At 35.1% G+C, this 26,381-nt stretch overlaps 1 protein-coding gene across 8 annotated transcripts in view; it reads left to right on the top strand.

Annotated features, from left to right (window-relative positions):
* The window catches only part of RALGAPA1 (Ral GTPase activating protein catalytic subunit alpha 1), a 132,151-nt gene that overhangs the window by 97,166 nt on the left and 8,604 nt on the right, over positions 1-26,381 (top strand). For 5 of the 8 annotated variants that reach the window (XM_026664490.2, XM_026664487.2, XM_087951840.1 and 2 more), the window contains 4 exons: positions 835-990; positions 8,848-9,006; positions 10,105-10,232; positions 22,027-22,151. In XM_026664490.2, coding sequence (XP_026520275.1) covers positions 835-990; positions 8,848-9,006; positions 10,105-10,232; positions 22,027-22,151 — 568 coding nt within the window. Of the gene's footprint in view, positions 1-834; positions 991-8,847; positions 9,007-10,104; positions 10,233-22,026; positions 22,152-22,690; positions 22,722-26,381 lie in introns of all 8 variants that reach the window. The other 3 variants (XR_015746774.1, XM_087951841.1, XM_087951839.1) reach the window with 1 other exon arrangement.

Raw genomic sequence — 26,381 nt, 5'->3', positions numbered from 1 at the left:
AAGAAATCCAGTTTGACACCCCTGGTATAGATCATCATTAAACCACCAGTATGAGAGTATAGGTAGTCCTCAACTTAAGACCACAATTAGGCCAAAATTTTCTGTTGCTAAGTGAAACATTTGTTAAGTGAGTTTTGTCCCATTTTATGACCTTTCTTGCCATAAATGAATCACTGCTGTTAGTTAGTAATATGGTTGTTAAGTGAATCTGGCTTCCCCATTGACTTTGCTTGTCAGAAAGTAAGAAGGTGCTGACATGACCCTGAGAGATGCAGCCATCATAAATATGAGCCAGATGCCAAGTGTCTGAATTTTTATCACCTGACCATGGGGAGACCACAACGAACATAAGTGTGAAAAACGGTCATAAATCACTTTATTCAGTGACATAATTGAACGGTTTCTAAATGAACTGTTGTAAGTCGAGGACTACCTGTAATATGCTTGAAAATTATCATTCCAATTGCCACTGGAAATAACAGTAGATGGGATTAATGTAGAACAGCTCACTTTTGGGAGTCTGTGTGCTAGATGTGCCAAATGTGCCATCTAACCACTACAAAGCATGTGCTAGGAAGAATTCTGTGGCAGAGTGAAATTAGTTATACAGATTTAACCAGGTTGGACTAACATGTTTTTAGCTCTGTGAACCCAAAATATTTGTTATCAAACAATCTACTAAATAGTTTTGATTTCGAATGGAGTCAGTAAATATTAATGGCAATGAAAAAGAATACATTTTTATCCCCTTCAGCTGGTATCCTGTAGACCTAGTCCAAAAACATCTAATTTATATTATATAGATATTTATGTTGCAATGGCTTTTTATTTTAGGTGGATCTAACAAATCATTGTGGTTTTATGGGAGGACTACAGAAAAACAAAAGCACTGGATTGACTACTCCATATTTTGCTACCTCTATGGTTGAAGTAATGTTTCATGTATCAACCAGAATGCCTTCTGATTCAGATGACTCCCTAACAAAAAAGGTAGGTATTCCAAAATAAACTTTCACACTCTAATTAATTAGTGTAGTGGTGATTTAAGTTATTGTACTAAAAGCTGAGATTCTCAATCATAAAAGTCACTGATCAACCTTGGGCCACTGACCGTCTCTCTATCAAATCCACCTCGCTGAGTTATTCTGGGAAAACATAGGAAAGGATGCACACTAATAAAGGAAAAACAGGATATTCAGTACATCTAACAACTACAAAGGCTGGTTCATTACATGACTGGAGGCCATTTCAAAGTCCTGCCATTCCAGTATACCCAGCTACCTGGGAAGAGTCACACTGGCAGGAAAGTTTGAAAGGCTTTTTCCTTTCAGGTATTTTTCACTCTTCCGTCACAATTGGTAGTGACCCTGTTTAAAGTGACTGGTTCAGTGTGAATATCAGTAACTGTAGGGCATATGAAAAATATTCTGTGTATCTGACAAATAAAGTCACTTGGTTACACTATTGAGTTGAACTCTTCTAGGCAAATTCTGTTGAGTTGGCCAAACCATTGTCTTGTTAGATGGTGAAGTGTTTCAGTTTGGGAAGCCCTAAGAAGTGGGTTTTACATATTCTTAATACTTTGCTATTATAGTCTGTAATAGTAAAAGGCAACATGAATAATGGGAAGAGTCTTAATGAGCATGTAAAATTATTATGTATTTTTTGTATACAAGCAATCATGTAGTCTCAAAGTGAACTGTGGGGAAAATGACACATGTCTCTGATGATCTATGCTTTAGGTATATCCTCACCCAAGAAATAACCCAAATTTGTTAATGGTTGATAAACAATTTAAAGCAGCTCTTTCCCAAACATTTTGGCCCCAGCTGACTGAAAGTAGGTGGCTGTAATTATGTTTTTTATTGTGATATGTGTGTGTTTTTTGTTTTTGCTTGCATTTATTGTAAACCACCCAGTTCTTCAGATCTGGAATGGGTTATAAAAAGAGTTTCATTTTGCGTTAGATTCATTAACAGGCATGTTAGCATAGGAGAGACTTTCAGAATACTGTAATTCCATAATCTAAAAGTATTGGGGCAGTTAAAAAAATTTTTTCCTGATCCACTTCCAACTTTGATATTTAGACATTGACTTCTGACCAAATAGATAGAGGATGTACACTTTACCATGAACAACCATATCTGAAATACATTATCTAACAATTACATGTATTTGTAGCCAGCATATGTAATCAGCAACTTCAGAGCTTTTATAATAATCTCAAAAATAAATAGCTTTGCACTATTGATATTTCTTTTTCCATTTAAAATCCAATAAATTCCACATTATTGATATAAATTAAGAGAGACTGAATATTTGTCTTATTACAATGAATGGTTAGCTATCATTAGATTTTAAAACCTTCTCTTCTGTACATATATCTTCATATGTTCTAATCCATTCCGCAGACACATTAATGAGCATTTGTAGAAGTGCAATATTGGAAGAAGTGAGGCAGGTTGACCTCAGCATGGAGTTTAATACCCGCAACTGAATTATATCACCAACAGTTAGTACAGAGAAATAGCTATGCCTCTGGCAATTTTCAGATTTGTTCTATGTTCAGTCTCTAATAATTTCCTGTGTTATTATTTAACAGACTTTGTGCTCTAAAAATGTCCACGGATGCCTTAAAAACTCCCATCAAACAGCCATTTTTCTCCTACAATTCAAGGTGCCTATTTATTTAGATGTATAGACTGACAAACCCAGAGGCTCTAAGCAATATTTCATAACCTGAACTCAGCAATTCTGATTGGGAGATGACTGATGTAGCTCAGGCTGAATTAGATGTGTTTCATCTACCTATAGTTAAGATGCCCAGATTCAGGCATCATAGCAAACTGCAGTTAAAACAAACTAAGCAAATACATCAGAGTTTTTCATAGTTGTAGGAGTGAAACATTATCAAACCATGCAGAATTGAAACTCACAATCACTCATTCTCATGAGAACTGCTTATAGCAATAGCACTTAGACTTATATACCGCTTCACAGTGCTTTACAGCTCTCTCTAAGCGGTTTACAAAGTTAGCATATTGCCCCCAATAATTGGGTCATCGCTTGGAAAAGCTCGGGTGTGTTCCACTTCTCAGGTGATTACAGATATCTTGTTAAGGGGACATCATAGCAGCATCTGTTTTTTAGATTTGTGAAATTGTTAGGCTGTTGGTTTAAGCTCCAAGCTTGGCAATTTGATTGCAAACATTTCATCACCATTACTATCTATACTATCAATGCGTTTGAATTGTGAAATTGTCTCCTCTATTAGATATTTGTATAGTTTATTTTGTTCCTGTCTTTGACTTATTTGGCCTCTATCTTTATGTGCATGATGATTTCTGCTAATAGTTGGCAAATCTGAACAAAGAATAAAAAGCTAAGCGATTATTAATAGTTATCTGAGGCAATTAAGACTGCTATCCCTCAGTCTTTGTGCATTTCATTTGAATTTCGATCAGATTTATTTCAATTCTCCATCTGTCTCTAGCTGTTACAGAAACATTCCTCTTCCTTTAAGGCACAAGTGTCAAACTTGCTGCATCACATTGCCGTCACATGATACATCGCGATGTTTTATTCTCTTTGCAGAACTGTGGTGGACGTGGTCTGTGCCTGATGCATCTGGCCTGTGGGCCACCAGTTTGACACCCCTGCTTTAAGGAGTTAGCATTTCTGTTGTTGAAATACTAATTCAATACATATATAGAAAATACTATGTATAGCCAGAGCAAAAGTGGTACTGCGTTGGATTGAAGTGATCTCAAATCATAACTCCACCCCGCAGCAAAACTTGATCTGTATTTGAGCTGCTAGGAAGCATATTTTTGAGCCAGCTGAGGAAAAGAAAGATTCAAATGTGGCTCATCTCATTTCTTTCAGCAAGATCTTAGAAATATTGGAGCCTTTGACATAGAAGTGCATCAACTAAAGGAGTATGATTTTCCTGTAGTGCATTTAAGTGAAACATTGATTTTTTTGTATTCCACATTATGTTATTTAGTTCAGCATGTTTTTAAAAAGAAAACAATATCTTTGCTTCCAATTTGATCTTTTTTTAAAAGTAATCCAATTATTTTTAAAGTTAAAAGTTGAAAAGTTAAATCATAAAATTTGCATCTTTTACTGAGCGAATAAAGAGAACTTTGCCATGAAATTTAGTAGGGAAAAGAAAGAAGAATGTCACAGAAACTGTTCTAAGAAACTCTTGAGTTTAGCTGAAAAAGTAATCTCTTGAATAGCTGCTGATTTCAAGGAGTATATCTTGATTGCTGATTTCTGAGAGTAGCTGATGGAATGACTGCTTCCTGCACTTTTCTTCAAGAAGAAGAAAACATCCAAGAAGCAGAGAGTGCAAGAGTAGTATAAGGCAGCTATGCTCCGGGAAGAGCTCACTGGACAAGTACACGTGGAAATGTAATGGGAGTTTGACCTAAGAATTTAAGGAGCATATCCTTAACTATTTTTTCTTTTAAGTCAGGAGTGTGCTAACCTGAGACACTGAGGGGGGAAAAATAAAGCCTTTATTGGTAGTACCTTCAATAACAAAAATGAAGGTTAAAGGACAGAAGTCTGGTTGGGATGCACTGCTGGTGAGGTGTTCGTGTTTCTGCCTGTGAGCAGCCTTACAACACTAACTTTGCAACAAATATAGCCTAGCAACCTTATAGCAGTGCTTGACAAGTCAGAAGACCAAATGAGTAGTGGCCCTTAAGTAATTGTTTTTTATCAGATTGAACAAAGAAAGCACTATGAGAAGATCTGACAGAGAATGCAACTCTGCATGGTAAAGACAATTAAACAAACTTCATTTGCAAAAATACATGGAAGATATTCTGCACCATGAATTTTGATATTCTGCACTCAAATTTTTATTTCTTCAGGCCCTGATAGATAAAACAGGTTCTGAAATTAAGAGGTGGGGGAGTGTATGGATTGGTTCCTGGATAGATAAGCATTCAAATTACTAATGTTGAACTAAGCCAGTATTTTAGAGTCCCAGTGTCAGAAAAAAGACTGGTCTCCTTACCACCACCACACTATAAATCAGTGAGAAAAAGAAATCGGAAAGTCCCTAAATAATGCAAATGGATATATTTTAGTTCTAATAAAAAATATTCCTTTGCTGGAATATCTCAAAAGAGCTTTTTTCTTCAAAAGGCAATTAAACTGTTTTTTCTTTGAAGAAGAAGAAAACATCCAAGAAGCTTTATCAGTTCTGATAGCGGAGTGGGGATGGAAGGATAGGTATTGACAGTTGAGACTGGATGTTGGGGGAATGGAAGAATTGTACTGTATTTCAGACTGTATTTCAGTCTTCTAGTCATTAGCATTCTCTAAGAGCTGTTGAGGCCACTTGGAAATGTATCTGTGTCCTCAGGGTCACATGAATCAGGGTGCAATTGGTTGTGGAATCTTCTTGGTACTGCTACAAGGGCTGCATTGGAAACGAGATGGATGGTGTCTTATTTCTCTTATTCCCCACCCCACCCCACCCCGCTCAGGGTTGAAGGAGGTGTGTTCCATTCTAACATAGATGAATTCTTTTACCCTTCTTTCAAACCAATGGTCCTCCCTATCCAAAGTGTGAACTTTGCTGTCTTCAAAAGAATGACCTTTGTCTTTTAAATGCAGATGGACCAATTGCATTCTGATTCAGGTGACCCTGAGGGCACAGATAAATCGATAGATAGATAGATAGATAGATGATAGATAGATAGATAGATAGATAGATAGATAGATAGATAGATAGATAGATAGATTTCCATTCAATGCAGTTTAGGCGCCATCCAATTCCAGCTGACTCTGGGTAGCACACAATACAGTATAAAAAAGACCAATACAAATCAAAACAAGATGTTATATATACAGAACAAAATAAAAATAAAAAGATGCCCCCAACAAGCCCCACACACACACCTCAAGACCTGGAAAACATTCAGGACTTCAAAGTTTCCTGGAATGCCAACTGAGTGAGGACCCTGTGGGTTTCAGGGGGGATCTCTACCAAATATCAGGCACCAATTTACATATTGTAGTCCATTATGTAGTTTAAATAGAAATAAATGCAAATTTTACATGCAAAAAAAAAAATAAGTGCATCCTATATTTATCACTATCTCAAATACCTAAAAATTAAAATCAGATGCAGATGATTAGAACATTTTAGAGAAAATCTGGGAGAACATATCTTATTTAATACTTAGACATTTCATTTTCTCTTGGTTTTTGAAGTGTGTGGTACATGCTTAGATCAAAAGAACTCTCTGAAGCTTTCAGGGAAAAAAAGAGTATAAATTCCTATAAGTCTGGAAAGGGATTTTTAAAAATGTCCAAGCAATTGGACATCAATCATTCCATTGTCCACAACATTATCTGTAAATGGAGCTTTCAGACAACCGCCAACTTGCCTGTGACAGGCCATCCCAGCAGGTTCAGTCGGAGAGCAGAACACACAATATGAAAAGAATCCTCTAATGTCATCATGTGACCTACAGAGAGTTCTCACCACTATTGATAGTAAAGCTGTATGAGTCTATCAAAAGAAAGAAACTCTGCACAGGAGATGTCACAGAAGGAAACCTTAACTGTCCTGAAGGAACTTCAGGGGCAAACTAAAATTTGCTCATGCAAACACCAGGACTTCTGGAACATTTGCTTTGGACAGAAAGGCAAATACAAAGTTATTTACTTGCAGGACCAAAAAACATGTTTGACCAAAAAAAAAAAAAAGAAATCTAATACCAATTGTAAAGCATTGTAGTAGAAATGTTATGGCTTGCTTTGCAGCAAAATAGGGCTTGGGCAGTTCATCATAAAATCCACTATGAATTCTTCATTGAGTAAGAGTGTGCCTGAGAATAATGTGAGATCGTCTATCAGAAGATCAAAGTTCAACCGAAAATCTTTCAACCTGGCAGTGATCATCAGCATTCCAGTAAATCCACCAAGGAATGGCTAAAAGGAAACCAAGGGTTTGGGAGTAGCCAGGTCAGAGCTAAATCCCATCATGAGGCTGTATGTAAAGTGATTTGAAACCACTTAAATCATCACACGGCTGAAAATAATCTGGATGGAGGAGTAGGAAAAAATTCTTCCCAGCCAATATTTGAGACTGGTAGACGGTTATAAGGAATGCTTTTTTGCACAGAAGGAAATATGTAATCTAATTTTTTTGTTGAATAAATGATTACAAAGACCATTTTTCATGATTTTTTTTCAATTGCTTTATATACTATTAGAATGAAGAGAAAGGTATTTATTATGTCCACATATATTTTAAAAAAATCAATATGGGGTGTATTTACTTTTTCCTTTAGTTTTTTCCCCCTCATTGTTTTTATTCCTATTCTGTGCTCTGCATATCATTATTTATTTATTTATTTATTTATGAATTATGGGTAGATTTGAATATATTCATTTTGAGAGTACATTTTCCTCTTCCCTTTTTTTTAAAGAAAAAAGGTTAACAATTTAACCAGGATCGGTAAAAAAGTGAAGTGGGTAACAAAAGCAATCCTAAACAAAAGCAGCTAGCTATCAAAAAATGATAATGTCCTCATCTCTTCTCTTGATCAGTGGGTTCTACACATTAGTGATAATTTTGGCAAGAGTTCAAGGGTTAATGTAATAGATAAATAAAAGGAAATTGAGCCCTGCATTATTTCACTTGTCTTCTCTTTCCAAAACTAACTTACTTAATTTTTTTAAAGTAAATACTTGAATTCTTCCTGCCAGTGTTCTTTGCTTTTACTATCGTTTATTACTTCAATTATACTTGGTATCACTTAGAATGATCTGCCATTTGGAAATCTCAGTGTAGCCTGCAGCTTAGTATTAACTCTGGCTGGTATTGTAACATATACAGCATATGACATTAATGTATCAAAATTAAATTTGATCGTCCCTTCTGGTTATATTTATTTCACATTTCTTTTGTATTCAGTTAACGTAAACATATTATGAAAGCTGACACATGATGAGGCTATAAAGGAAGAATGTTTTCAACTATTTCGATTTTTTTTAATGAAATTTCAGATATCTCTGCTTTTCCAGTGCTTGGTTTCTTTTCAGTGCCTTATTAGAAAAGTTGTAACCTGGTGCTGTAACTATAGAAATACTTTTAAATGATCATATTGGTTTATGACAGTTCTGTCTACCAATAATTGCAAAACAAAAACCTTATGTTAAAAAGTTGTTCATTTAAACAGAATTATCAAGTATAAAAAGAAAAGCCATAAAAAATAGTTATTAATAGTAACAGTTGTAGTAGCACCATTATATTGTAGGGATATAGTCTGATAGTTTACTAAGATCATTTCATTTATTTATTTATTCATCTTGTTTATATAGCCACCCATTTCATACATGTGTACAATAAAATAAACAATAAAATAAACATTAAAACTTATAAATAAAATGAACAAAATTAATGTTTCTTAAAAAGACTGGGATATTTGGATATTATGTGCAATGTAGCCATCTTGAATGTTTCTTTAAATTTCTGGGAATTTCTTGATTAATGTATTATATAGGAATTATTATCCCAAAGGTGCTTTCTTTCAAAAGGCAACTAGACTTTCTTGTTTTGCTAGAAGATGTTTTGCTTCTCATCCAAGAAGCTTCTTCAGTTCTGACTGAATGGTGAAGAATTGAAGGATTTATATTCCTTGCATTCATGAAGAACTGAAGAAGTTTCTTGGATGAGAAGCAAAATGTCTTCTAGCAAAGCAAGAAAGTCGAATTGCCTTTTAAAACGTAAGCACCTTTGGGACAACCACGACCTGAACAACGGAGAATCTCCATTGACGTTTAGGAACTACTATGTTATTTCTCTTGTTTCAGCTTAGGCATTTGGGAAATGATGAAGTTCACATTGTCTGGTCAGAGCATACTCGAGACTATCGAAGAGGAATCATTCCTACAGAATTTGGAGATGTACTTATCGTTATATATCCAATGAAAAATTACATGTTCAGTATTCAGATTATGAAAAAGCCTGAGGTATGTTCCAGCTATTCCTGTTTAGCTAAGACATTTAGAAAATGATGTTCACATTGTCTAGTCAAAGCATGTTACGGATTTCAGAAGAAAACATCATTTTTATAGAATTTGAAAATATGCTTATTGCTATATATATCCAGTGAAAAATTGATATACTCAGTATTCAGAGTATGAAAAAAAATAAGACATGCTCTAATGATGTATGCTATTTCCATCGGTAGGAGATGAGGTGTGCTATGCTGGTTGCTGAGTTGAACATCATGAAGAATTCATCTTCAGCACAGATTTCAACAGATCATTTGGGCTATAGAATAATAGCATTAGTATTGTTATTTTTTTTAATTAAAGACCCTTGATCAGAGCATATGTTAGTGGGCTTTCTCTGTTGTAGTATCTGCTGTTTTGTACCATCATCCCTTCTGAAAGTTGTAGCCCTCAACCCACCCACCCTGCACTGTTTAAGAAAGCCTTTAAAACTAGGGTCTGTTTCCAAATCTGTGAGAATGGATTGTAAACTCCTTGTGGGATGTTTTAGTTTTTTATTTAATGGGATTTTTTTTTCCAGAGCTTCCTTTGGATTATATATTCTGTGTTTTACTTGTTTTTATTATTGTAAGTTGTATATTGTATAGTAAGATTTGGATGGCCTTTTATACATGCATAAATTACTATTACCTCTTTTAAACATATCGTTATAGTTTGATATTAATTGAATTTATCAATTAATTGTATGTTAAGATGTCCACAAACTATTTATGTTTTTTCATAAACAATCATATCCCACAGCAAATTTACAGCCTGTATATCATTCTTATATTTTAGCCTTTAAGAGAAATTTTTCATGACATTATTGGGTACATCAGGTTAAGCTTAAAATAAATTTGAATATAAGTAATTATTGAAGCAGGTATTAATATAACGAGAATTCTCTCTTTTTGAAAATGTCAGATGATCACATTGGCATCAAGAAGCAATCTTCTACAGTATTTTAAATAATTTATGATTAATGAGAGGTGGTAAGCATTTGTTAAAGTTGATTGCTAATTGTTGTAGAAACTACTAATTTATTGGCTGAATTTTTCAACTTTTTGAATTCAGGTCCCATTCTTTGGTCCATTGTTTGATGGTGCTATTGTGAATGGAAAAATTCTTCCTATTATGGTTCGAGCAACAGCTATAAATGCAAGCAGAGCTCTGAAATCGCTCATTCCATTATACCAAAATTTGTATCCTTTAACAAAAAGAAAACATTCGGAAGCATATTAACTAATATGATAAACTAATTTGCTTTCAAATAATCATGCCTAGGATTATATCATATGTTTAATTTAACTATATGTTTAGTTAAAACATAAGTGAAGTAAATAAGGATTTATACTGAATCTTCCCTTAATACTATCTCTAGTAGAATAAAATCTTGAAAAGTTTTTTTAAAAAGCTGACATTATGACAACGTGAATATGTTCATTTAAAAAAATAGGATAAAGGTCATACATTATCCATTTCATTTAGAGTGCTTCCACTTATTACCAGTATGGATTTTAAAAAACCCTGTTGCCAAGCCACAGTTCCTATCCATCTGTTCTTGCTGTTGTGAAAAGGTTCAATTTTCAGCAAAACCATGCATTTCACAGAAGGTATGTGAGGTGAAATTTCACAGAAGACATGGATCTTGATTCTTAGTGATAAACCAGCAGGGTTGGCATATGGTTCTGCATGATATGAAGGCTTGGGTTCCTTCGCTTTACTTTTGTGGTGTGGAGCTGATAAAAACTGGCTCTGTATTGTTTCACTGAACACCAATCATAAGCAACAGGAACTGCCCATTTTAACTCACGGTGGGAAGGAAACCCAGGCACAGTTCACAATAGTACTATTGTCATGTTGCAAACTACTCTGAACAGCTTGACAGCTTTTAAAGGAGGGGGAGAGAAGTGTTACTTTTTAAATTGGTGCTCAAAAGAGTGGTGGGAAAAACACTGTGCCGATTTATTAACATTCTTTCTCTATAATATCAGTTTATAATAATAAACAATTGCCTGGTAAGGCTTTTCAAAACTATAGTAATCATCATATATAGGAATGGCAATATAAAAGGTCAGAGGTTATCAAGTCCCTGAGTGGAATAAATTTTAGTGTAAGAATTTCTAATTAAATCTGTGAAGATATACAATCTGCTATAGTCTATACAGATTCATGAGCAAAAATATGATTTAGAACACTTGGAAATCAGTAAATCAGTCTTCCCCATTCTGTTCTTCGTTTTAGTTTCCTTGGTGGTAATTGTAGTTTTACACAGCTTGGGGAACGCTGACCTAAGTAACTAACAACATTTCTTTTAATCCTATAAATCAGATTGTATATTCCTGTTCTTCAAAATTCAGAAAAGAAATTCCATTAGTCTTTAAACAAATATATAGGAAGGCATATTTTAATGTACTGGAAGGGGAAAGGCAAAGAGATTGGCAAGTCTTTTTAATATTTTAGCCTTTAGTATCAGTACTAACTTCAGTGAGACAAGAGAAGTCTAGATTGACAAAATGCATAAAAAGAGAGAGTTTAAAAAGTAGATACTTTGGCAGCAGAAGTCCCAAATAGGACATTTACAGTGTCAAATGTAAAAATGTTGAGTATGAATGAATGGTAAATAATATTCTTTTCTTTGATAATTTAGAATATTTTATTACTTTTTAAGGTATAGAAGAGTTGGGTGATTGTCAGAGTGGCTGTCTACATTCAGATTCAATCAGTTGTCTGCCTTTAGGAACATTCATTTCCCAAAATATCATCTACTGACAGAAATGTGTTAAATTTTTGAGCCATGTATAGGTAATGGCTAGTTACAATTTGCCATTGATATTTATCAGTGTTATAGCATCATTCTGATGAAAAGCATCCACGCCTGTTTGAGATAATTTTTCTACCAGAATTCTGCAAAATGGTTGCTTGAACATTATTGATACCTTTAGTACAACCAGTGCCCCATAGGCTCATCAGATGCTCCTTGATGATACCACATATAAATGATCATTTCAGTAACCATTCACTTCCTGTTATTGTTTCCTATTTATATACACTATGTCTGTTCAGATAAAATATTAATATCCTGGAAAGGTCTTAATTTTACGCTTTTTTCTTAGCCTTCTTTATTATCCATTCTCTCTAAGCCAGATATCCAGTGATCAGGATTGTCTCCTAAGTTTGTAGATACCCTTCTGAGTCAACAGACAGAGCTTTTCATAGCAAAGTTAAGTTGTTATGGCTCTTAAGCAGTCTTTGAACTTGATGGTCATAACATTTTGAAAACATGTCTTATCCCGGTACCTGGGAAGGGTCTGGATGGGGAACAACAGGCTTCAGCTTCCTGGCAAGACTGAATGGCTTTGAGTTTTGGGGCTTTTAGATTCTGAGGCTATGCCATTTTTGGAGCCGAATGGAGTGGCACTGCCTCAGACAGATCCAATGTGCAAACTGGGGGTCCTCCCAGACTTGAAGAGCAGATGGCTATCGTGTCTAGGAGAACCTTAGCACAGCTTCATGTAGTGCACAGTTGCACCTATTCCTGGATTGGGGAGATGTGCTCACTGTCACTCATACTCTAATCACCTCTCATTTGGATTTCTGCAATACGCTATACATGGAGCTGTCCTTGAAGACTATCTGGAAGCTCCAGCTGCTGCAAATTGCAGCAACCTGGACAATTGCATGCCCCTGGAATAATACATGTTACAACTGTTCTCCACAGGATTCAGTGGTTATCAATTTGCTTCCAGATCCAATTCAAGGGGCTATTTTGCCTTTTAAAACATTTAATGACATGGGGTTGGATTATCTGAGGGGGCCACCTCTTCCTGATTACATCTGCTCATCAGTAGAGACATAGACATTTTGTGGATTGAACATTCTGGCACATATTTTACCCTAGAACCTGTTTGACCTTTCTGATCCTGGAGTCAATTTCTTTGTCCAAAAACACATCACTATTACTATCCAAATAAAAACTCCTGACTTCTGATCTTCAAAGTACTTGTTGCATCAAGGCAAGGTGTTTTTTTTAAAGGTAATTGATCATGAAAAGCAGGAGATTTTTGTAGAAGTCTGCTGACTCAGGCTTGTAGGATCAGCTTCATTTTTTACCAGAAGTACATTATTCACCAATTAATTATCATATTTACTCTAATAATTTGTTTAGGCAATCAGACCTGAAAATGATCTACACAAAATTTTACATCCAGTGCAGCCTTTTTGGGTTGATCAGTATAATTTACGATGTGTAGGAAAGTCCAATGTGCTGTTATTATACATGAGTCAGATTGTAGCTGCCTGGCAAATTATAAAACAATTTCAGAGAATCGTTTTTCAGAGAAAAATGATATGCAAGCAGCAAATATAAAGAGCTTCTTGGAATTTCATGGACTTAGCTTGTTTTTAAACAATATCAAATCGGTATGCTGCATATATTTTACAGTTTGTGACATACATGTAACTGTATGCTGAATTGCCAGGTGGTTTTTAGTTAGACTAAGGATACTGGCTGGAGCATGCTTAGAGTAAAATAAGGATGCAGTTGTAAAATGTGCTGAAATTTACAAGTGTTGTGTCTTAGCGGTAAAATGTGACAGGACTGACACGTATTGTATCTTTAACATTAACAGAGAGAGCAGCATGTTACTATATTGGGTGATCTTGTCTCTATCTTACTAAAAATCATTATACAAAAGCAGTGCTTCCCAAACCTGGATAGATTTTACCCAACATTGGATAAAGGTGTTTTTTTCTTTGGATCATGACACACAAAACCATTACCTAGTCGCAATAGGTAATTTTACCTACATTGGGTAAAAAGGGCTTTCTGATAAGTGGTTTTAAGTAATGAAGGAAAATAAATTGAAAACACCGTATTAAAAACTTTGGTTGGTTGAAGGTAGAAAGTGGAGATCAATATTCATGGGCCCATCTGTTGCCAATCATAGCATATGGAAGATAACAGAATAGTAAAGGGACATGATAAATAAATTGAATGAAAACAATATTGTTTATGAAAACAGAAGGTCTCCTATCTTATGGAATGGAACTGATGAGTGCATACATGGAATAAGAGTAAATATTTAATTATGAATGGAAGAGCTAACATTTATGCCAGAAAGTATGTATTGTTGTGGTCAAGATTATTGCAAGTTTCATCAAGTGGGAACATGAAAGCTTGTAGTTGTCACATATTATGCTCCAGTGAATGTGATAAGAGAGTAAGTAAAATGAGTATAAGAAGTTATAAATATTATGAGAATGTAAAAAAAATAGTAAGATTGCTTATGACTGGTGAAACGATAGAGTATGAATCTGAACTGCTTACAGAGTTCTTGTTCAGTATGGACTAAGACTATTTCTGAGCTTGACAATTAAAATAATTGTTGCTTTACCCAAAGAGAACTGAAACAAAAGTGAATGAAGAAATTGCAGGGGGATTAGTTTGTTAAATCTGCCTGAGAAGGTGTTTGGCAGAACTCTTATTGAAGTGGTTCAAGAGTTGATAATGAGTAAAATTTGGGAAATGCAGGGCAGCTTTATGCTTGACCCAGGGTATGCAAATCAGATTTTCGTTCCTGAGCAGGTCATGCCACTTACACATATACAAATGTGTTATAGAAATGGTATAATTGTAGATTTAGAGCAAGTGAATAAGGGAGCGTTTTGCATAAATCATGGAGTTGGGATTGCAGTAAGAGTACTGCAATGTATGCTGGAAATAAAGCATGCAGTGAATAAATGGGATGCTGAGCAATTCATTTACCATTAAGTAAGAGAGGGACATGCAATGTCTATTTAATACATTTTTCAATTAATATATAAGAAATGCTTGTAATGATATTAGAGGTGTATTGTTTGGAAATACCATGAATGTGAGTGCAGCCAATGCCATGTTGTTAGCTGACAATCAGTGTTTTGCAGCAAATGTTAGACCAGGGGTATCAAACGCAAGGCCTGGGGGCTAGATACAGACCGCGGGGTGTTTAGATCTGGCCTGCAAGGCCACACTGGAAACAGAGAAGGACCGGCCCGTGGTGCTTCTGCCAGCGAAAATGGAGCTCGGGAGCTGCACACAGCCCTCCCGAGCTCCATTTTAACTGGCAGAGGATTGCAGGAGGCTATCACAGTCAGAAATGGAGCTTACGAGGGGCACAAGCGGCACTTGGGAGTCTGCTTTTGCTGGCAGAGCACTCAGGCCACCACAGGTGCCCCCAACCTGAGTGATGTTGAGCTAGCCACACCCACCCCGGTCCCCCAAGATCAAACACAACCCTGATGCAGCTTTCAATTAAATCGAGTTTGACACCCCTGTGTTAGATAGATTGTCCAGTACAGTGAGGAGCATGAGTTTAATGTTAATAGATTTAATACAAAGATAGTTATTTGGCAAGGAAAATAAAGCATCTACTTCAAAATGGCAAAAAAGAGCCAATAGATATTTTTCTGATTAATATGCGATCAGATGTAACAAACAAATGTTTGTTTAAAAATCGTGCTTCTGCTCTCATTTGAGAGTTGCGTGTGCCAGGGGAAACAGTAAAGTATATATCATGAAAATTGGTTGTTTAAGAAGGTGGGTAAAAGCAGGGAAGGGAATGAGTGGAGAAAGAGATTGAGTCAAGAATGAAAGGATGTTGTGACTAGTACATTGACATGGATGATTTGGTCATATAGAGATAATGAATGAGTATTGAATTGCAAAGCAGCTGCATGAAGCAAGAGTGAATGAATCAAAAGGATTTGTAAGACCTAGAAAGTAGAAATCTTTGAATGGAACTAGTGAAATCCTCAAAGATGTGAGTTAAAAAAACAAAAAACAGCATATGAAGGAAAACACTATAATTGGTATATATTCATGTGCATAGATGTTTAGATAATAATGCAAAGGTCATATATGGTAATCATATGATTTCCTTAATAACTTACTCTGTTGTTTATTTTAAACTTGTATTAGTATTGTGGTTTAAAATGTTTGTTTAATTTAATTCATTAATTTCTATAGCTATCCAGTTTAACCAAGTGCTTCTGGGCAGTTAACAATTCTAACATTATATAACAATTAAAACAATTTTAAACCATTAAAATAATAAAAACTAAAATAAGTATAAGCAATAGCCATGATGATTAATCAACTAATAGTAAATGTAAAGGAACCCTTAACAGAAGCACCATAGCCAAAATGTTGTGCTTGTTTTAAAATAAAACTAGTACAAAACATTTGTCAATTCGTGCACATACATTTGCGTTTGATTTACCATAATTTTTAGGTAACATTGTGACAAGTTGATCTTAAATATAGTATTCCACAAAGTTTCTCACTTCTCTGTCATTCACATTAAAGTAAATAAGTGTAGGATGGCATAATAATACTTTGAAAAGTAAGTTGGAATTGATGGGATAGCTTTGTATGGGCACAGTTCTGTGATTCTCTTCAGTTTTTTTCAGTTAACATAAAAACAAAGAAAAACCAAGCACTCATGCACTTGATTGATTACAATGTAGAAGAGATCAAACTAGAATTTCTGCTTATATTATTGAGAAAATATATTACTGCTATATTACATAATGGTAATTCATTGAATACCCATTCTTCCGCTTACCACAGGGGTAGATTATATTTAAGTCAAGATTAATGGATAGATTTTGATGTTAAAATCCAGTCTCTTGACCTGCCATTCCCTAGAGGCATATAATGCATTAGCTTAAACCAATATGCAGCTTATCAAAGATATTGTGACACAGTCTTAAATGATGGTTTACTGTGCAAAATTACTGCTTTCTCTGATAATAAAATCACTATTTTGTATTCTTGATCATTGCAATATTAAATAGAAATGTAATCAAATTACTGCACATTTAGATACAGATAGCCCTTAAGTAATTGTGCACTGTAAAATTTCTGTATTTATTTTTCTTCATGAAGTCTGTCAGTGTGCATGTTCAGTAAAATAGGATATTTGGCTTTATTTAGCTGAAGTAAAACTCTGAGAATTACAGAATCACAGGGCTGGAAGGGACCTTGGAGATCTTCTAATCCAACCCCCTGCCTATGGCAGGAGACTTTATATCAAACCGGACAAATGATTGTCCAATTTTTTCTTGAAAACTTCCAGTGATGGTACACTGACTACTCCAGGAGGCAAGCTATTCCATTAGTTAATTGTTCTCACTATCCAGAAGGTTCACCTTTGTTCCAGACTGGATCTCTCTTTAATCAGCTTCCACCCATTGCTTCTTTTCCTGCCCACAGGAGCTTTGGAGAATAAATCAATCCCACACCTCTGTGGCAATGCCTTATGTATTGGAAGACAGCAATCAGGTCACCCCTAATTCTTCTCTTCATTAGAGTAGACATACCTAGTTCGCTTAACTCATATATCTTCTTTTTCCAATTTCAGCTTTTCCCTCCAAAACTTGTAATTCACCAAGATTTTTTCCTTTTATGTTGTTTGTTCTATCTGTTATAGATGATGATGTCCCCTCTGTCTCTTCCCTAGGCCAAGCACAGAGAGTAGAAAGGAATTCAATTCCTCATGGGCTTTAATGGGGCTTGGTTGGGCCCATCTAGGTGAAGAAAGGAAAGAAGGTCACATTTTCCTTGCTAATGAAAAGAGAAATAGCCCCAAGTACTTACATTCTGTTGCCAGAATTTCAGGTATGACCAAGTATTATATAGGCAGTGTTTAGAAGTTGTTTAGCTAATCTCTTCCTGAGAGCTTTCATGCAAATTTGATAATCTTTGAAACAGTTATTATGACTGTGGCTGCTACTAACTATCTTTTATTATCAAGATCAGACCAACTCTGAATAGGATTTAGTATCTATAGCTATTTTGTAACTATTCCACTTATATCAGAATATAAAAGAGGCTTTTGTATAGTAGATATAACCTGCAAGTACATTCACAAAAGCATATCTTTAGTCAAGAAGACTTCATAACAGATTGTTTTTGTAGTTAATGTGTATATATTCTAATAATAGTACGAAATCAGAAGAGTATGGAATACAGTTACATCGACTTTGGCTACCATAATATGGTTTAAAGAAAGTGCTGTTTTGGTCTGTCAACTTTTCTCAAAGGATTAAAGACAAGTTATATAGAATGATCAGGACTGACAGATTTTTCCCCCTTTCTTCTGGAGTAGAAAGGACAATTTGTATTTTGTTACTTTCTGTGCCTTTGTAAGAAAAGATAATGCTATCCTTCAATAGCAGCAGTTCTGATGATGATCTATCTTTGCAACCTCTTTACTCAAACTGCAAGCATTGAAAACAAACTTTGCTTCACTTTTGTCCTCTCTGGATCTATGCACATTATGTATAATAAAATAAACCTTAAAAAGGTTTCATTTGGAGACCTCTGAAACAGGAACATTTTGAAAGCAGGTAGGTGTCTCCACCCTGCTTTTCAAAAAGCATTGTACCCATTCAATCAGACTTTTAAAAACAGCTTGTTTTGATAGCAGGCTGTTCTCCTGTGGGCCTTCAGCCTTTGCTTCCTGGCAGCACCTTTGGTGCGAAAAGAGAGTGCTCAATTGGGAGACTATCAGTGCCAGCATGCATAGAGTGATAAGTTAACACACCACTGGGAATTTCTGGGGCCCACCAAGATACTTCACTTCTAATGTGCTAACAAGCTCATTTTTCTACCTCTTGCCTCTTCAGTTATTTTTTTTCTCAGAAGAGCTTAGAAGTTGAGTGCATCAGGCATAATGAAAAGCTCCGTAGGAGGGAGAAGCAATAACCCAATTTTTCCCTTTTCAGCCAAATAGAAAATTAGTTTCTGGTAATACACAAAGGCCAGTATTTTTTGTGCAAGGGGCACTGCTGTGAATCAAAGGACTCTATTAACTGCAGAAAATTCAGCAGCTGTGAATCTCCCCCAATGGAAAAAGTGCTTTTCAACAAGTTGTGAGATATGTAGTATTATTTAGACTTCAACCATCAGTTTCATCATCTACCACTTATATGCAGCCTCTTAAAAACAGTACTATATTACTCTTCTATGTTAAGGCTTAATCTTGTGTATGTCCCACAACCTAAAAGCTCCAAAACAAGGAGGTGTTCTATTTCTCCTTGTTCTACTACTTATGCTATTAGTTGTGATTATGTCAAGAAAAAATTGATTTGCAGTCTAATTTTATGGAGACAGTTGAGCCAAAGCAACATATAAATATAGTAATCAGGATTATTATTGCCTTTTCTGATTCAGAGCACTTTTCTCTGTGCACATTTTCTATATATAATTAAAGTAATGATCACTGCAGAATCCAGTTAATTATTTAAATATAAAGGTTAAGGTGGAGGGTTCGGTGTTTATTATTCTTTACATTTCCACTTGCAATCATGAAAAAAAAAAATTCTAGTCTGAATATTAGTGATGGAGAAAACCGTAATACCTCAAAAGGAAAAAGTAAGGTTATTTCCCCATTTCTAATAAACCATTTGAAGGAATAACATTTTGCAACTGAGGTAATAAAAGCAAAAATAAAACGGAAATATATGAATAAATGAAGACTATTTTACAGGTAAGTGACGAGAGGAATTACTCATTTGATGCTGGAGAGAGGATAGTGAAGAGATATTCTGCTGTTTTCCTGTGGTGGGTGATTTAAGGATATAAAAAAAATACAGGATTGAAGATACATTGATAAACATCAAGTTGGTTGGCTGTAACTGTAAAATGAATGCAGCCCTGAGGTTGTGGTTTAGGAATGTGTACATTTAGTTTTCGAAGGTCCCAAAGACAAGGAATGAGTTCTGTATTTTGAGATGAAATTTTTAAGAAAAAGCAAGGAAAAATGAAATGATTATCCGTATCAGACATCCTTTGGTTTGCACAAGAATAAGCAATTAAAGCACTCTGTGATTATATTCCAGACACAAAGTAGATGACAATTGTTCATGCATATATGTCACCAGGAAAAGAGAGAGAGGGGCCTATTGAAGTTTGAATATAACGTATGAGTCTTTGCAACAGTTTCTTTTCTTGACTTAAAGATTTAAGAAAAGTGGTTTTGTGTTCTATCAAAAGATCTCAAAATGAACAGGAATGGGATTCTAATATCATTCAGCGGCATATATTAGCATCTAATCATTTCTAGCAAGTAGAATATTTTCCAATGAAAATTCCACTAAGTTGACTTTTCATTTGTTTCACTTGCACATTTTAAAACAGGGCTGCAAATAATTTTGTTTTATTAGGAGAATAAATTTGAGTGATGTTAAGCATCCTTTTGGATAAAAAATAAAATAAAACACAGACTGGCAAAGATTTCCTGATCCAATGAATATAGCAAGACAACTTCTGCAAGTTGCATGAGAACTGATTCTAAGCTCAATAAAGCAGCCTATAACACCAAAGCAGCATGATATTTTTTTTCTTGATAATTGTATGTTGCTGCCTGCTGTTTTACATTTTGACAGCCATTTCCATAGCTGCTTTCATGAACACTAGAAATATTCTCTCTTTTTCTTGCTTTCTCTCTGTTAACAATAAAATCAAGGCCTCTGGAACAAGCAGCCTGGAGAGGGTTCTTCAAAAGCAGTGCTTCAAGGTACCAGCCTCTTGTCAATAATATCAGGAGGAGGAGGCTGTAGGACAAAGGCAAAGAACAACAGTGCTTCTCTTTTGTCATCCTTGGGATGCTTACTTTCTTAATCAGTGCTCAGGGATGCTATCGGATTATTTTTTTTCCTTGTCTCATTTGTTTTCCTTATGCAAAATATTTTAATTTGCATTTATAATTGAAACACATGCTTTCATTCTGGATTAGGGTTTGTAAAGTTTGTTCGTTTTGTTATTTATATTTCAGCTGAAGTCCTGCACTCATCTGCTACTAACGTATGAGTAAATATGTACAGAATTTCAATATCAAATCCTATTTTGAGAGTATGGTGACTTTAAAATAAAACTTTTTAATAAGCTAGGATGGAGGCACCCAAGGTAGTTTGAAAGAGGTTTGGTCAAACTTTTATATGCTATATTTTATCTGAAAACTGCTGTGTAATGCAGAAATACATATATAGCTTGTCAGAATTTGGACAGATTGGATTTGGTCATCTCAACTGATTATAGTGTGCCTCAAGTCATCAATGTGGGATCACTTACCAGAACATTTGTCTGAAAGTTATAGTTACATAAAATCAAATATTGTATTTTCAAAATTGGTGGCTTCTGATTTGTATTACTGAATGTGAAATATAACCCAGCTTTCTGAACCATTTGTTTTATGTAGATGAAAGGCATTACGAGCCGTATTGGTACAGTAGTTAAGGTACTGGCCTAGAAACTAGGAGACTGTGAGTTCTAGTTCCACCTTAGGCATGAAAGCCAGCTAGATGATTTTGGACCAGTCAATCTCTCCCAGCCCAATCCATCTCACAGGGTTGTTGTGTGGAAAATAGGGGGAAGAAGTATTATGTATGTTCACTGCCTTGAGTTACTTACAAAGTAATAAAGCTGGGATTAGAAATCTAATAAATAAACCCCATTACCCTACCAAAGCCATAGGACTTTTGTTGTTATCACTTTCATTATCACATTCTATGACTGTGATCACACTTACTCAAAAGATATGGCTCTGCTCTTCCAAAAGCTTTGAAGTAAGAGTGGTTATAAAACTGTGTGACCATTTAGAAAGAAGTCATGAGAAACTCAGACCTAATTTGAAAATAAAATGCTTATTCAAATATAGAGCTTGAACTAACACATTCAGGATTTAAGTGAATGGAATGATCAGCAGATATTGAGAGACTGTCAATTTTAGTTGGAAAGCCACAAATTAAGCATAGTGTGTCAGAAATCTTAAAACATAATGTTTCTTTTATTTGATCCTTTAGCTTCTGGAGATTGAGAAATAAGCATTTACAGTTCAGTTGTAAAATACTGTGTACATAAATCCATTAAAAGAAAACAACAACATCACTGATTAAGGCTGTGTTTTCTTTGCTTTAAAATGTAAATTCTCCTTAACATTTAAATTCAACAAGCTATGAGGAAAGAGCTCGGTATCTCCAAACAATTATTCAACATCACCTAGATCCTTCAACGTTTGAGGATTATGCATCTCAGGTCTTCTGCCCAGCATCCTGCCACCATTTGCCCCCTGAAACTGGTAAGAATATAATAAAAATAAAGGGCTTTTTGTTAAATGATACCTAAAATGCAGTATTTGCAGGTAACCATGTATGTATATGTGTGTATGCGTGTATGCATCTGTGTGTATATATAGCATCTCAAACAATAAAATTTTATTCTTTCTCTAAAAATTTAAAACTTTTCACTTTATACTCTATAATAGAACTTTTAATATTTATATTATTTGTGAATGTTTCTGAATACTTAAGATTCCTAAATGTAGAGACTGATCCATAAGCCTAATTGATCTACATTGTTTTAAAGAAAAAAATCATTTCTAGTCTTGGTCGTTAGACCAGAAACAATATCAATCACCACCATTATCCTGTTAAAATATGTTACTACATTGTCATTTTCACCAATAAATTACGATACATTTTTGAAATCTTCTATAAAGATACTGCATTTTCAGTTATTAATAAAACAGTAATCACTTAAGAATATGAGTGGCTCTCAAGGCCTATCTGTACAAATAATTTGAATTCCTGATGATTATTTCATTTATTTCCCCTTTAGATCATTAAATATCAGTTCTGTTTATCAGAAGGTAAGACAAAGTGTCTAAAAAAAACCCCTCTGTTTTATTAATCTGTTACTAAAGCACTAAGCTTGTAACCTTGTTGTATGCAAACTTTCCTGACTGCCCTTATTTTTACTATTAAACGAGAGAGAAATTCACACTGTGAAATTTCCACTACATTTTATTCAAGTTTAGTATTTTACTAACTCCAGGTCTGCATGAAACACTAACACTGTGGTTCTGGGATTAAGGTAACTGGAGAGACATCTGTTGAGCAAGTCATTCTTGATTGTGTCTGACCTTTTGTTTCTCAGCATGAACAAATAGCACTGGATGGCAGTGGTGTGACCTGTCCCCTGTCCTGTCTTTCTTGGATGTCAACAGATAGATTATGATTTCAGTAAAGATGAATGATAAGAGAAAAGTCATTTGGTTTTTGGTGATAAAGTTTCATACTGTAATGACGTGAAAGAAATTGAAAACATTGCTACTGTTATTATCATCACCTACTTGCAATAGAGAAAAATCTCAGCAGGTGTTTTTTTTCTGAATACGATAGATGGAAATTTGGTCATCAGTGAAACAGAAGCTTTGAAACCATATTTGGATTTTTATTTAAAATGTAAAGAGTGAAAAATATATGGAATACGAGCATGACCACTCAAAAGAATACTTTATTTATTCTGGTACCGACAGGTTTTAAATGAATAGCGAACAATCAATAGTGAACAATGAAGTGAAAACTGAACAATAAAAGCAGATGTCTGAGTGTAATAAACATCTGAATGAAAAATAAGAATAGTTCTGTAAATAAATATACGTAGAAAAAGGTAAAGAAAAAAAATTAACATTGGAAAATAACTTCTTAAAATAAACACTTTGCTTATGGTCTGGTCAGTAATTATAATACCTAATGTTAAACTTTATCATATAAAACATCTCACTATGCAAGAATAGTGATTGCAGGAATTGACTGCTGTATTTTTTGCATGGAAATAATTTGTGGACCTAGATTTATTTTTCTGTCCTAACATGTCTAAAGCACAAAGCAAACATTCTCCTTGCGATAAAACATTTTATATTCGTGTAAATATCAGTGATTGCTCCAGCTCAATCTGAACCCTGAAGAAGATCAGGGTTCTGATCAATTCAAACAAAATGGGCATGCCCATTTTGCCCCATCTAATTTTGCCCCATTCCCCAATTCAGAATCCTGCATGGAACTCAACAGTCAGCCAGTAATAAATTACATGATCCCATGACTGTTAAGTTTTGTGAGGGCTCATTTATTTATATTGAATGTGAAATATTCTTACTGAAGGTTTCCCTACCATTTAATATAATGCATGGTACAGAGCAAGAAGTAAATGTTTGGAATGACTAATGTAAGCCCCATTGATTTTGGTGGAAGCATGTCTAAATTCATATCTGGTAGAGTAAATTCATGGCTTAATTTATTTCTTTGAGGAATTAATTCCCATCATGCTGAATGAGTGATGTGTTCTAAAAACCTCAGAATTCTGGGAAAAATAGTAACGGTAAAACACAATTAATGAAAGCAGCCATTTAAAATGAATCAGAAAGGTTTCTAAAAGATAAAGTTCATTAACACATCATATACAGACATAATGAATGAATAAATGCCCTGACAGAATACACAAGTATTGCCAGGCAGAAAAAGCAATAGAGTAGATTCAAAGCAGACATTTTAGAAAAAGCTGTTTCCCAGACAGTCTTCATTAAAAAATACCTACTCTTAGTACTTAGTTATCTTATCATCTGAAGGAATTTTGTTCAAGTGATTATGTCAGAGCTTAAGATAGCCATGCATGGGAAGAAGCACTCTTTCAGATATTGTGAAAGATTTTGTGAATTAACACTAACAGTCTAAATTGGAATAAGAAACATGCTGAAAGCCAGAACATAAACTGTACTGTCCTGGATCAGACACCCCCCGGCCCATCTTCTAGTCAGAAACCTGTTTTCACAGTAGCCAACCAACTGCACACTAATCTCAATGAGGCCAGGAACAGTTCCTCATTAAATTAATAATGTGTGCATGTTTGTCACTATTGTGACAAATAAACTTTTCAGCCTCAGATTGTCAGTTCAGGCTCTCAGCCATATCTGATACCTTGTAGTGGACTGAAAAAAAGCACTAATTCATGGAGGATTTGTGCTCAAGTATCTTCTCCAGGTGGATGCATAGATGCTATGTTTATTCATTAATAATGAAGAAAGGAATAAAGGAAATGCCAAACTGCATTACATTCTAAGACAGTGATCCCCAACCTTTTTTATGCCGCGGCCCGGTATCCCCAACCTTTTTTATGGCGCGGCCCGGTACCGGCATCAGCTGGGCACCGCCATCTTGTTTTGATGAAAAAGTGCTTCCGGTGAGCTCACCGCTTTCATCAAAAAGCTCACCGGAAAACAAACTGGCGCGCGCCATCTTGTTTTGATGAAAAGTGCTTCCGGTGAGCTTTCTACCCGAAAAGCTCACTGGAAGCACTTTTTCATCAAAACAAGATGGCGGCGCCCAGCAAACCAGCGGCCCGGTAGGACTTGTTCCACAGACCGGGACCGGTCCTCGGATCCGGTGGTTGGGGACCCCTGTTCTAAGACACATAAAACAGCACATAAATCTCAAGGATGCTTTGGACTATAATTTTCAGGATCTCTGACCATACACTGGTGGAACTATGTTCCAAAAGGTTTCTACTGTCTTCCTCTAATCCTTGCATTCCTGTTTATTCCTTGAAAACCTTCTCTCGAAAATGGTAAGACCCACCTAAACAGTATAAAAGGTGCCTTGGGCAGCTGTATTGAAAAGGAAAAGTTAACATAATGAGAGTCTTGCAGTATCAATAAAAGATTCAGGAGACTCTCCCTAAGACAGTATTTTAAAAATCCTCTCTTGTCCTCTCTAGAAAGGTTCCTTGTGGGATGGGAATTAAAGTTACAGGAAAAGAAAGATTGTTGGGTGTCTGATCTTCTACTTGGCTTTGGAAAGATGAAATTACAAAAAAAACCTAAAAAATATCAGGAAACGGTTTTTTGGAAGGGGTTGGCAAGACAGCAATGATAAACCTGTCTTGTTTACCAAGGATATTTGATATTACATGCACCTGTCCATGTAGCCCACCAGGAATCCACCTCAATTTGAAGGAGATCTTTTACTTCTTTCCTGATTGAATATTCAGACAGTCGCAACAGAATTCTTGTAACTCAAATATTAAACTGATTTAAAATTGATTCAGAAATTCAAGTAATTTCAGATTTATGACCATTTGGAGCAGGTTTAATGAACTAGTTATCATATACATTCCCCATATTACAGAAGAGAAATTAGTGGTTTATAGTAGACACCTCAAAAGTTAAGATAAACAATGTCACCCTTAGTACATCTACCAGAACTAAATCTCTGTATTTAACAAAACTTATTCTTAGGCCAATGCACAGAGGTTTGCAGCTTATCTATCTCCTATAATAAATCTATCTCTTGTAATGAAACTTCCAGATAAAGCATAACGCCTCCTGAATTATTTCTACATTGCTATCAGTGCTAACTTTCCATTTTGATGAGATTGTTTACATGCATAAATGATGTTAGTAAGAGTCCCTGGAGAATGTGAAGCGATTCTAATTGCATATTTAGAAAGAAACACAAAAACAGCCTTGGGTCTT

Source organism: Notechis scutatus, chromosome 1 (genome assembly GCF_049901735.1).
Source record: "Notechis scutatus isolate UNSWTSFEM ecotype Mainland chromosome 1, rNotScu1.2, whole genome shotgun sequence".
Classification (NCBI taxonomy): Eukaryota; Metazoa; Chordata; class Lepidosauria; order Squamata; family Elapidae; genus Notechis; species Notechis scutatus.
The sequence above is the reverse complement of the archived record's forward strand: the minus strand, read 5'-3'. Positions and strand labels throughout refer to the sequence as shown.